The following is a 13,988-nucleotide window of genomic DNA, read 5'->3' as shown; positions in this document are numbered from 1 at the left end:
CACCATGCTCGGGGAGCACGGAGCCACTGCTGTGATCAGTCTGTACCACTGGGGAGGTTTGCACAGCACCAGACAAAGCCACCTCCTGTAGGGAAAAAGTGGCCCACAAGCATCATTGTTTACTTACCTTGTTTACTGCCTACAGATAGCAAAGTATATGCCCACATGGAGAAGTTATAAAACAGTAAAATCAGCCTGATTGGCAGCCTCTTCATTTGGAGACCTATGCTTTAGTAAAGGCACGTGTACTCCAACTAATGACCAAGACACATGTATCCAGAAGCACAATTCGCATATCTTGCTATTTAGTTTGTGCAGAGACTTGCTATATGCTTTATAAAATTGTGTGCTTATTCGGTTACGCTTGCTGGTTATTTGTAGTAGGAGATGCTCAAATTAGGTGCCCAGATGTTCCCACTCACATTTTTTAGCCTTTGTCTAATTTTGGAATCTTCTGACTAAGTTAATCCCCAGATAAAACTACTGATTATCCTGTATCTCTTGCCCAAACACATGCGGTTGGACTAAAAGCCAGTAATGCTGGTTCACTTTGCTGCTGTCAACACATTGATCGGTCAGTCATCCTGCCTCTGGGAGTAACCCTTCTGGTCTTTCAAAATATTAAAATTGATCTAAAATACAATGTAGATCATACATCATTTGATGAGACAGCATGCTAATATAGCCTGATGGTACAGTGATATTTACAACATGATGCATTAGTGTAAAATGGTGGCTAAAAGACTGTGGTATAGGGCAGCTTATTAATAATTACTCTAAACACCACGTAAGGGAAGTAATAGTGTTCTTAGGTTAGTTTCACTGTCACAAAACAAACCAACCAACTAAACAAACAAAAAAAAACAGCAGTACCCAGTCCATTTTAATGGAAAGGAAAAAAACACACAAAAACGCCTCGTTTCAGTCCAAAATGCAAGGTTGGTAAGACGGGAATATGTTTTTCTGTACTTTCCATCAGTGTGATTTGATGATTTTATTGATTATTTCTTCGTAATGTGCTACTGCTTTAATTTCAATCTTAAAAAAAATCCCCCAAAACCTCACCACTTCTCATCTGCATCAGATTTTTAAAGGACCCTGCACTGGGTAGCACACAGTCAAATTTTGTTCTGAAGTATTTTTTAAACATACATCGAGATAAAATTTGTTTGCACATTTTTGTTTGTTTGTTTCCACATTGTTACAAATTTTAAGAATACTTTTCTAGTGTTGCGATGCAAATAGGAGATCTACTTTCTAGAAAAACAAGTCTATTTTAAACATTAAAAAATTATATTTCTTCCTTTTCATTGTGGTTCAATAATCTTCCTTCCACAGAAAACCAGGAGGCTGCAGGAGGCCTACATAATCGAAAGAGGTGGCCAATATTTGTTTATTATTTATTTACTTATTTATTTGGTGCTTTTCTGATTTGAGAGTCATCTTACTCTTATTCCTGTGTCTCAAAAGCCTAAGCAGTAAGTGCTGAGGACAACTTAGTCTTTGTAATTACTGTTCGTAGATCCAAGCCTGACAGACTTCGGCTCTTGGTAAGCTCTTTGCTGACGGTGCTCTTGACGAGTGCGCCAGCTACACGATGTGTATGGAGGAACTTGGAGTCAAATATCTAGCCTTCCTTTCTCTTATTTCTCACTTGAATCTCTGTGGGGAGAGCAGGTAGAAAGTTGCATTAGGCAACTTGCCTAATTCACCACTTCAGACTTAGAATGTTTTTAATTTTGAGAGAGAACGTAGTGCTACTCTTGCCACAAGCTTGGGTTTATATATATGCAACAGGATTAAAAAAAAAATAACTCAGAACAAAGCACTTAGTGCAGTGATTTTTATTCATACATCTGCCTGAGGATCCATTTATGTTCTTCAAGACTGAGGAGAGAGATTGCTGGAAAGATCTGGGGATTCAGTTGCCAACTAAAACTTTGTGAAGGACTGCAAAAACATTGGTTGCAGTTATCACTGGAGAAAAGTTTCACCTGGGTTCAGACTAGTAATTTTCTTTTCTTTCCTATAATAGCTATAACCAATTAGCACTTTCAGAAGGCCAAAAGACCAAATCCAAGAAAATTTTGCTCTTGCTGTAGATGGAAGTGACCCATCTGTCTTCTTCCTCTCACTGATGCTTACATTCTAGGGAGACATTTTCTGGATGTCTTTACTACTGTGACAACTCAAGGAGAGATTTACTTTTCTTGTCAAATAATAACATCATTTTAACTTCACATTTAGGCAACTTTTCCCAGTTGGTTGGGGGATAAGTAACATTGGCATTCCAGTTGCTCAAAAAATACTGCTCCGCATACAAAGAATTCATTCATGGCTCAAAGTTGCTTCAATAGATAACTGAATTTTAGCAGTGCATATCAAAGGTTTGTATTCCAGAAGAAATGAAGGTAGCAGCAAAATAAATGTATTTTGTGCTTTGGGATGACCCTGAAGTTGCAGAAGAAATCCACTATCAGCAGTTATCAGACTTCCCTGTTCATTTTGCAGTATATTGCCTTGTCCTTCACCTCTGCCTTCTGGCTGGGGAATGCACTGCTGGATGGCTGGAGTAGCCCATTTTTTCAGTTGCAGTTCTTCTGGCTGGTAGTTTGCTCACTGTAGTGATCTTCATGAACTTTTTAATCTTTAGGCATATGTGCTACAGCAAAAAATATAACAATCTGGCCTAGTTAGCAACGTTTCCTGGCACTGGCACGAGCACAACGTGTTGAATATTGTTCATGTTGCTTATTATACTGTATGAGGTCTTTGCTATGAATAGCTTGCACAGCGCTTCAAAGGAACAGAGGAACTAGATAAATTGTTCCTTACTGAACCCACATCTCTCTGTCTTTTCTAAGATAATTCTTATCATGGTATTCATGTTGTAAAGGGGAAAGTTGTCCAAAATTCACGTATTAGGACTGTGCCCTGTGCTCTAGGGCCTGCAGAGGGGTGCAGGAATGCAGCAGGAAAGGGAACCCTGCTGCTGAGGGTGCATGAAGGCTGGTATGCATCTTACATTTTAATATTCAGAAGTGCTGGAATTGGTTGCAATTGAAGGGACGAAAAGGAAGGGAATAAAGTTTTTATTCCAATACAAATGTAATTGTTCAAAAATTATTTTTAGTATAAAAACATTTTGCTGTAGAAGGATCCCATGATACAGTATTGTTCTAAGATAGAAGTGAGTTCTGACATCTTAAATTGGTGACAAAATCGTTTGTGTGCTGGAATATCCCTGGTTCCAGGAAAGGGGAACAAGAAAATGAATTCTATTAAAGAAAAAAGAAATTTGGGCACTAAAAACAAAACAAAAATGGCCCTTCTCTGGCCCTACCTCACCTACACAGGGCTTAATGCAGAAACTAGGCTTGTATTTTTTTTTTTTTTTTTTTGCATCTTTTATTTCAAACCTCACATCATGATCAGCATGAAGATCAGGCATTCTTTTCAATGTGGTATTTTTCTACACTGAGTGACAAAGCTCCAAATCTGTGGCAGGCTCAGAGCAGTATCACCTCTTACTCAGATCAGTTACTATTTTTGGATCTTTGAGGTTCTGCATTTTTGGCTTGTACAATTTGGTGTTATTTTCATTGTATGGAGACCTAGATGTATTCATTGTAAAAGTTTATATAGCCCAAATTCATTTGGCTAAAATATTATTTTAATTATGGTGGGAAATTAGGACCTATTTTTAATGAAGATATAGAATTATTTTCTGCCTTCTTCCTATTTTTACTTTTTGTTAGTTCTACAGTTTTTCCTCATGTTGCATCCCTGTTCACAATTATGTAATTTCCTGTTCTAGATGCCCATATTTGAGATGTTATGATTTTCTGTCTTTAAACAATGAATAAAACAGTTAAGTAAAATAAATGGTATTAGGAATAAAGGTATAGAAGTAGGACTTAGAAATAAAAATTTCATTCTACAATCTCAGTTATATGAAGTTCAATATCTTAGCTAAATTTATCACCAAACACCCTCCAAGTATTTCATGTGTCAAATCATTATTATAGGGGTTTGAGTAAAACAGAAGCTTAATCTTATTTCAGTTGGAGTTTGTAAAATTGTTAACTAAGAAAAACAACGTTTTTCTTCTAGCATTAATAAGGGCATAGATGCTTTAGACTCCAGATATGCAGTCTTTTGTGTTACTTAAAACTTTTCAGGGTGGAATTGCATTTTACAAGTGTTAACAGGCATCTCTAGTATTTACTAGGATAATTAACACACTTTAACCACGCAACTATTCAAAGTATCACAAGTTCAAATGGCAACCTTGCAGTGCTTCCCTTCTAGAGTGATTAACAGTTTTAGCTGTTTGAGGGGGCAAGGAGCATGTATTAAATACAGGCAGTTCATTCTGCATTTAGAATATCAAATTGTTCCTGCATGACTGAAAAAGCCAGTTCTGAACAATTATACTTTTCTAATTGCTTTAAGTCCAATAAGGAAGTAGAAATGCATATCATTGCTAATACGAAAGTGTGGTTTAGCAGAGATTCCCCTATTGCTGTCAGTGTGCTAGAATACTCTGTGGGGAGCTTTTCTATTATAATAATAAAATAAAATAAACTGTAGAATGTCAGAGGCACTTTTTACTATTTCTTTAGAATTTTATTTAAGATCTCAGGAACGTTAACCTGATTCTGTCCTAGTCTAGGAAAAAGCTCAAAAGCATGCTTTAAAGAGGAAGAGAGAAAAGAAAAATACCTAAAATATATGTCACAAATCAGTAAAAAATATACTTAAAAGCTTATTTTAGAACCTGGTTCTGTGTTATTCGGAGTAGCAATATTGATAAATGGAGAAAAAAACATGCTGTGTACTAAGACATGACATTTGTGCAAGTAGCAGGAGCTCTTTAAGAAAGACAGATCGGTGCTGTATTACAGACTATGAGTCATGAAAAGTTGGGAAATGAGAGCCCAAAGCAAACAGGAAAGCTGATTTCCATTGACAGCCATTGTTGCTCTAAAAGCCTCTCCAAGGACTCGATCTTCGCCAGGAGCTTTCAGCGTGCAAGTCGTCCCTGTTGGAACCAATGACAACACCAATCTGAGACTAGGATTACAATTACATTCGCTGCATTTCTCTTCAGAAAGAAATACACTGACCAGAAGCCATCACGGTACTGCAGCCAGCCACTACGAGGTCTCCTGCACTTTTTCTTCCACCTGCTTTTGTTGTTCCAAAGCAGAAACAAATTTCTTCTGGAGTCCCTGGAGGGGATGCTGAGTAAACTTTCAATTGAACCTCGAAAGAATAGCAGCTCCCAACATTCATGTGAAGTTTTCTGAGCCTTTTCAGTGGCTTCTGTATTTTACTAGTCTGGGTGAATTCTGTAAAGATGTTGGCCATATACGTATTGTTGTATATCTGGTATGGTTTTTGTTTGTTTGTTTGTTTTTCTTCTGTTTCTGTTGTTTTGGGTTTGTTTCTTTGTGATATTTAGAAGCTATCATGTCATGTACACTTTTCCTCCCCTCCAGCAAGGTCTTACTGATCCTTTTCTCCTCGCTTAAACTTCTGAATACAATGTGCTAAACATTCAGCGAGCCTTGCAAGTAATTCTTCTTTTCCCATCTGTTCCTCTTTTCAAATAAGAAAAGTAATGGCAAAGATCATTATCATCACTGGTGATGCTCACTCTGGAATTCCTACAAATTTTCTAAAGAGGCCCAGTGAATATCTTAAAAGCATCAGTTGAAACACAATTGGAAGATGAATCCACTGAGACAATTTCCATTTCTAGATACATCAGAAATAACTGCATAATGCTGCCTACGTTGTAAGACACATTATAACACACTACGGGCTGTAATACCGCAAAATTGCTTGAATTAAAGATAATATTTCTATATCAACATCAGTGTTGTAGGTCTCTGTCTTTGGCATAGGTATGATATTGTGGGGATGCTGAACATACTGCTTGTTTCTTAAGGCTGGCTTTTTAAGGAAAATTGATCTGCTTCTCAGAAAAAAGAAAAAAAAAGCCTCTTTTACAGAAAGTACACATTTCTTGAGATAAATCACTTTTTGGTCGGAAACCTTGTTCAATAATTTGGATGATAATAATGCTGGCACTGATCTTTGATTTTGCTTCAGAGCACTGTAAATCCAGCTTCCCAGTACATTGTAAACTGCATTTTTTCTTCCTTATGAGGCTCTTGGCAGACTTTGCGGTTAGCACACATAGATGCAGCGAATTAGATGTTTTTAAAGGCATCTGAGGGATATAAAAATAAAGATATAAGAGCGTAAGAGGAGGAATTTACTTTAGATGATAATTTTATACTTTGTTGGTTTTGAAATAACATATAACACCCTTGCTGTCACAATTAGTAGCCGGTAGCCAGCTACCATATATGTTTCCATAGTGCTTCTTTCATCCCTCTTCATTTGGGTTCCAAGCCAAGAACGAAGAAAACACCTTTCTTGTTTGAATTAAATCTGAGTACCATACCTTCTGTAATTTTAACTGATTTTTTGAACTCCCCAGTGCTTGGCGAAATGTAAATTGTTTGGTGATATTCTAAGTGCATTCAATTAATATTTCTCATAGCGGGATTGTGTGTCATAGCATTTGGCAGTGCTTTGTTTAGCTAATGTCCAGAGAATATGCTCTGAATAGATTGTGTTCTGGATAAATAAGTTAGACATTTAAGTAGAAAGAAGTGTGACTAATGTGAGATATCAAATTCTCTAGGACTTGCAGTTCTATATGTGCCTGAGGAATGCGTGCATGAGAACATAAGCCATTTCATAACCTTGGCTTTGATTGCGTAACGCAGCTTTCTGCTGGTGTTTGCAGTGTCACCAGCTTGGTGATTTAGCCCTGATGGGTGATGGATGTTCTCTACTAGGGTGTCCAGTTCTTCCTTCCAGTACCACGGACACCATAACAGCCTGCTGGTCAGGTTGGCCCCATCAAGCTCTGTTCGCTGATGTGGGTTCTCCAGCATATGAGTGAAATATGTCTCAGCCCTTGTATAGGACGCCTTTATGATTAGGACAAAGACAAACATATCTAGCTTGGAAAGATCTTACACATGAGGCCATTATCTGAATATCATTTTAAGAGTGTTCAGAAACAATTCTTCATAGCAAAGACCAAAAATTGCCTGCAATGACTGCACTGGGCAAAACCGTAAAAATACTTTGTGCAACCTGAATTCTTCAGGACAGGAACTTTTTGTCTGTGTATGTAGATAGCTGGCAAGGAATGGGCACTGCCAAAGTGGACATGAAACTGTACCAGGTAAAAAGATGAGGTCCACAATATTCAAGGATTTAAACTGCAAATGTGACCATTTTTCTAGCTGTCCATCCTCAATGCTGGGCATTGCTTATACTGTCTATCACGGCCTCCATCTCTGCACACTGGAGCAGTTGTTCTTGCTTTTGGAAGGGGACAAAGTGTCCAAAGAGTCAACTTTGCAGCATACTTTAATGCTGCCCCTTGCATTTTTAAACCCTGCTTATCTGACCAGCATAGGAGCAGGGAGGTATGGCCAGGTTGACTTTGGCCAGTGTGTTTCTACCACACTTGGGTCAGGTTATGTTTTTTTCACATTGCATAATTTGCAGGGAAGTCGGTCCAATAAAGTAAGATGTGACTTTCTAGAAATGAGAAAGTGAACATGAGCATTTTAAGATAATTTAAAAAAACAAACAAACAAAAAGCTTTTTTTTCTTGGGAGTTAGTAGTGGTTTATGTGTGGAACTGAAATAGGAAATCTTGAGTTCTTTTCTCATTTCTGATGTAAGCTTGTGATATTGCACCCAAGGCCTTCTCATGAGGGGATGGATGGACTATTGTATCCAAGTACTATTGGATCAGTATCCAAGTACTATTGGATCAGAGGTCAGATTATAGCATTTGTTATACTGACCAGACACTTTTTTTCCTTTGTTCCTGACTTGTCTGCACTATGTTCTTCCCATCCCTTTTAGACTTTGTTTATTATACTGTTTTGTTCATTTAAATACTATCAGCATCTACAGACTATTAAGAACTTCACAACCTCATATAGAGATTGAGTATGGTAAAGTAGTGTTTAACTATAAAATATTTCTGACGTAATTCATCCTTCCTTCCTTTGAAAGTTGGAGTGGGACTGAGAATAAGGACAGCTGGTCGTTGCGCTATCTCTGTCAATACACAGTATCTGCTGTGTGCAGAAAGGGTTTCATTTCTGGGGCTGCCCATTTGGCACCCTTCTAACAACTGTAAGGCTCCTGGGAGAAAAAAGAAGATCCAAGATGCTTTGTGCTGTCTCCCATTTTTTTCCCTCTTTGAAGTTAGTTTTGCCACATGATGGTCTAATTTGCATTGTAAATTGAGTTCATCCAGCTTGAGGGACAATTAAGATAGAAACAGGTGTTCTTAAATGTATGATTTGCCAAACAAAATAAACATTGCATTGTAGGGATTTCTGATTATCATCCGAGCTATGGGAATAGGACAACGAGTGAGAGATCATTTTTCCCTGGAATGTGGGAGTGGGGGAGGCAGGAGGTCCTTTGAAGATTTTGTTTAATTGATTCCTAGATGTAACCTTTTCCTGTTTTTCATTTTGGGCTTTCTGGCTTTGCTCTCCTCTTCAGAATACAGGACTGATGACATATAAGCAAATACCGGCACCTCAATAAAAGCTCCGCCAGTTCTTTCTTTCAGGAGGGAATATAAGAAATTTGTGCATAGTAGACTTTACAGGGAAGCTTTGAAATATACAGCAGCTGCAAGTTTAAGTACATATTTGAAGTGTGCTGTTTCTTGTTTTTTTTTTTTTTTCCAGATAAACATCATTAACATAAATACATGTTCTGTGTGTTTGGTAGTGTTCTTAGTAAACCTGCATGTCTATATCAGAAATATCTTGTTGAATTTGTTCTGATGCACACCCTGAGCCTATTCGGCCATGACAAGAAGGAAGGCTTCCCTGTAAGTGTTGCTAATTGATTAGCAACTACAGAAGCTAAGATCTCCTTTAAAGTGAGAGCTGCAGGTCTTCAACTTGAAGATAACTGTGCTGATCAGAAGAGACAAATAAGGTTTTAGGGTTTTTCCTGAACTTACAGACTATGGTGCTATTGCTTGTGGTGTGTTTTTTCTTTTTTCTTTTTCATCTAATTTTTATTTTTATTTTTTTAATTTTATTTATTTCTCAGAGCTTGGAAAGCTGCCATAAGACAGCTCTGCAGGCTATCTTTCTAACTTATCTGCTAGCTTCCCTATGTTCCTTACCCTCTAAAGGTACCAGAATCAGCAAGCAAAGCTAAAAGAAATCTTTATCAACTCTTGCCTTTACTGTTGCATGTCACTCTCTGAATTGCTGTTACGTACTCATAAGAATAAAGACGAGAAGAAAGGAAAGCTGAGAGATATGACAGAAAGCCCTGTAAACTGGAACTGGAGGAATTGCGTAGTACAGACATGTCAGAATTACAGTGGCTCAGAGGCAGGGTGCAGAATATTGTGAAAACAGGAGAAACCCAGACATGTATCTTGTTTATCTCCAGAAAGCTCTGAAGCGGCCTGGAAGAATAGGCAAAGATGAGACTACTCTGTCCTTTCTGATACCTATTAAATAGAATGAAGTTTAATACCAATCGGTAAGAAAGTGATCTGAAAGAGAGGAAAAAAATCAAATAGGATGTCTACTGGGAAGCAGGTCCCAGCAGCTGGGTAGGAAGCTGCTTTCATTACTTGCTTGCTTTGGAGCTCTTTTGCTCCTCTTCTGTATTGGGTGATAATCTGGCAGTCATTCCTTTTAGTAAAACTTCTTAGCCTTAGGGAATTTTACATTCATACGCTGTGTCATACTGGTAATGGATCTTGGGAAGCTTAGCTTAAGCTTTGGATGTCCAGTCATCATGACTAACAACAAAAGCTTCCAAACCTGGTTCACTTCAGAGCGTGGAGCACCACTAACCCCTTCTGTCCCTACAGCACGTGGAGCAGTGAGCTTCTGCTCAGCAAAGAAAAGTGTTTGGCTTGGATGGGCAAGATTATCTGTCTGTTTAACTGTTGATACTTAACTAGGTTTGATGTTTGTTTATCCATCGTACTAGGTGAGATTTTGGATTGTGTAAGGAATGACTAGCTCTCGGGTTGCACTCAAGTCAGCTCCAGCACTTCCTTTGCAGGAAGCAGATGGAGCGCCCTGTACGTGGCTAAATGCTTAGGTTATGTACTCTCCAAGGTACATAGGCCCCACCACTGCCACCTCACCACCCAAAACTCTCCTCCCACCAAACAGCCATGGCCTCAGATTCTCTGTACTAACCACGGTCTGTAACATTCAGCGCTAGCACAGGTCAGATCTGGAGAAGCACAACTCACCTTCGGATCGTGACATAATTTAGGAGGAAAGCAACCTCCATAACAACTAAACCCGTTTGACTCTTATGATCAGCTGAACATCAGATTAGCAAATTTAAAGCTTTCAGTGCTTTCCTTTCCCTAATAACAGTGTAAGTTTTGGATTTTTCTGGATGTGTGGGTTGAAAGGAAGAAGTCAGGACTGCAATCAGAAATTCGTGTACAATGTTTTTAGCTGACGTGACTTGTTAAGCACTTTTGAACAAGTCAAATTTAAATATTTATGTATGTGCTTATATGTATTAGAAATCCCTATGGCAATCATCTTACTCTTTGAGACGATGTGAGGACTATTGGTTTATAAAGCACATTGTTGCTACAAATAGTAAAGGAAGTTAGATTTGCTTTCAGAGGCAGAGTAAATAGTATTTTCTTTGTTTTTAAAATGGTGGAACTTTTAGGATAGACACTTAATAAGGTCATTTTGGTAAGCCAATATCAAAGCTTGTAAGACTGTTGGGTCCAGCATCCTATCTGATGGCATTTTTTGTAAATTATATTGATTTATTCTGTATGGCAGGGCATTTTATTTCATTGTTTGTTTTGGTTTAGAGGATTTGTTTGTTTGTTTGTTTTCGTTTTGTTAACTGGGCTTTTCTAATAATCTATAAAGCACATATTTGTCAACGCATAAATTGACATATTACAGGCCTCACCAGCTAGTGAAACAACTCTGTTTCAAATTGGAAATCAATATTGGGAATACTTTGAAAGAACTAGGCTAGGAGGGTTTTGTTGTTGTTGTTGTTTTAATAACCAGAGTCCTACATTTGTAGGATGACTTCTGAAAGGGGGTGGGAGAACAAAATTCTGTGTTTCAGAAGGTTCTTCATCGGTTTAAGAAAGAAATTATATGCAGTAATTTCCCCTAAACAAGACTAGACTTGATGACAAAAAGTCCCCTCAGCCTTTGTTTTCTTAAATGCAGAATAACATTAGATAAATTACACTAAACCATTCAAGAAATAAAACGTTGTTTTCAGTCTTAATTAGAATCAACTTAATCCAAAGTATTGTATCGATATGCATTAGGATTTGCTAATTCAGATCTACCTGAACTAAACTCTGCAACTATTTTTATTATTATTATTATTATTATTCACTAATAGGTCATGATGGTTCTAAGTAAAAAGCCTTAGCTGCCTGGTCTGTAGTGTCTAAATTATTGTTCTTCTGTTCTCTTCAGACAAATACCGGGCACCGATCGCAGTTGACGGTATCAAGTGCAGAGATGGGAAATGGAAGGAGTCAAAATTTGGAAAGCAGCCCTTTCATGTCAGATCTTCTGAGTGATGTACCCTTTGCCCTAGCACCACATGTGTTAGCAGTACAGGGCACCCGTAATGACGTTCCTGACCGACTGCTCACCTATGACATCAATGACAATTTATCAAGATTTTGGTACGACTTTACACTTGAAAATTCAGTGCTTTGTGATCTGTAATGTTTTCTTGATCTTTTCTGTATGTGTCAAGGAAAAAGTCTTAACGTGAACATAAAAACTCATTTTAAACATCTTGATATTTTGGGGGCCTACCACTGGATGTGAGATCCATTGGATCCAAAGGATTATTATTCGGTACTATGTTATATTCTTTTGCTTTAAGTGAACTGTAACTTGCTATGTAAGGTATTCTGTTTATCTCCAAAGAAATCAAGTAAAGCTGTTTCAGCCTGGGCTGGCTGTTGGTATCTACTTCCCGTAGGTAGGCTGTAGGCGCAAACATTTCATAACTTTAAGATGAAGTCTACGCACATCTGCACTGTTTTGTTATTTCACTCTGATACTAAGCACATATATCCTGTTCTACATGTTTCTTTAAGATCACCTTTGATTTTCTGCAGATAGAAGCCAGTATTAATGTTACAGCAATGCTTCTTTGTTCTACTGGACAGAGAGCTTCCCAGCCAAAAACTTTTAAAACCCAGGCTTAATTCTGAGTACTGAAATAGTTAGGAGTACTTCACCCAGTCAATTAAACTTATTGATTCAAAAGTTACAACCAGTTACTGCGCTGTCTTCCCATTAGATGGTATTTGTGGCCTCCCCGTTTTGTGCCGCTCCTGTTGCCTGGAGAAGTCCTCCTGGGCTGCCTGTTGGCTGCTGTTTGTTCTCACTGCCACATGTGTTCCTGATTTATACACGGATCAGCTTTTCCATTTTAACCTCTTTGCCCCTTAAAGAAGGAAATCTCAGGACACGTACTTTTAATGGTCACACCCTTCTTTTTTTAATTTGTGTGCCAGAGATACAGATGGCAATGTTTAACAACAGGAAAACATTACATTGTTCCTTATCCAGCTAAATTAGATGGCTAAGTACCTAAACATGCTTTCTCACAAACCACCGTGTCCCCTGCTCACCACCTTTGGGTTTTTCCAACTAAAACAAGAGTTGCTGTTGTAACATCACAATTTGCGTGAATAACAATCTGTGTATCTCAAAAGATTACACTGTGTTGTTGTTTTTTTTCTCTTGGGGTAGAATATTTGCATTGTGCCAAATGCTAGTAGATATTTTCATATAATTTTTATGCTCTGTGATAGCTTAATATATGCAGATTTTCAGACCTGTGTCCTCTTGTGTTAGAGATAAAAAACATAAATAATGGAGAAATTACATTGTGAATGTGTCTTAGGCTGTTAAATATTTGTTTTCGAGATTTTTTTTTAATGTATGTATTTAAGTATATTTGTTAGCATATTTTTGACAATTTATGTTCATAAATGTTTTGAAGTAATTGTTTCAGGGAAAGTATCTGTGCTGCACTCTCAATAAAAATGTGTTAAATAATGTGTGAGAGTTTAATTTGGCTTGACCTGTGTTGTTCTCTATAGCTGTGACCATTCAGCTTTACAGGAGTTTGAGCTTGCTTTAATTTGGAATTATTTTTTTTTTCAGTGCCATTTAAAAGTCAGGACCTGATTTTAAAAGGAAAAAAAAAAAGTCCTTTTGAGCAAGTACACCACACCTTTACCTGATGTTACTGCTGTGAGCTAGGAGGTGCTCAGACTTCTTAGAAGGAAGAATTATTTTTACAAAGCTGCTTTGTACTGTTTTGTGTGCTGAGTTTTCTAGTTAACAAGTACCTGAAGCACTAACTTTAATTTCCATGTTTGTTTTATATTTAACCTTTAAAAATTAACCATTCTGCAAATAGCTTGTTTCCATTCAAGCTGTTCGTTTCAAGTCTGAAATGTTTCCCTGGCTCTAGAAGCAGAACTGCATGACGCTGCTGGAAAGCCAACAAACTCACAATACTTGTTCTTTCCTTCTTAGCTGACATAGCATATAACTTTTCTGGCATTCATTTTTTATTAGTCTTAGATAATTCATCTAAAATAATTATATCTTGTCAAAATTGTGCTCTGTTACACTCACAAGCCAATATCCCATCCTTTCAAAAGAAAATAAAATGCAAAGGAGGGTGGGGAGGAGGTTTTATTCACCCATGATGAGAAATATGGACAGTAGGTTAAACATTTGGCCTGCATCCCTAGCCATGTCCCATAAAGGGTAAAATTTACACATAGCAAGAATACTCATAATGAGCAGGGGTACCGGGAATGCGTCTCCTCACTGCCCTCT

The 13,988-nt window shown here is 37.7% G+C and overlaps 1 protein-coding gene across 4 annotated transcripts in view; it reads left to right on the top strand.

Moving 5' to 3' along the window:
- The window catches only part of UMAD1 (UBAP1-MVB12-associated (UMA) domain containing 1), a 200,036-nt gene extending 186,841 nt beyond the window's left edge, over positions 1-13,195 (top strand). For all 4 annotated transcript variants that reach the window (XM_072033625.1, XM_027450845.3, XM_027450848.3 and 1 more), the window contains exon 4: positions 11,586-13,195. In XM_072033625.1, the coding sequence (XP_071889726.1) occupies positions 11,586-11,843 (258 nt within the window). In that variant the 3' untranslated portion in view covers positions 11,844-13,195. The remainder of the gene's footprint in view (positions 1-11,585) is intronic.
- The last annotated feature ends 793 nt before the right edge of the window (positions 13,196-13,988 follow it).

This window comes from Anas platyrhynchos, chromosome 2 (assembly GCF_047663525.1).
Source record: "Anas platyrhynchos isolate ZD024472 breed Pekin duck chromosome 2, IASCAAS_PekinDuck_T2T, whole genome shotgun sequence".
NCBI classification, from domain to species: Eukaryota; Metazoa; Chordata; class Aves; order Anseriformes; family Anatidae; genus Anas; species Anas platyrhynchos.
Note: the sequence above shows the minus strand (reverse complement) of the source record. Positions and strands in the feature narration are given on the sequence as shown.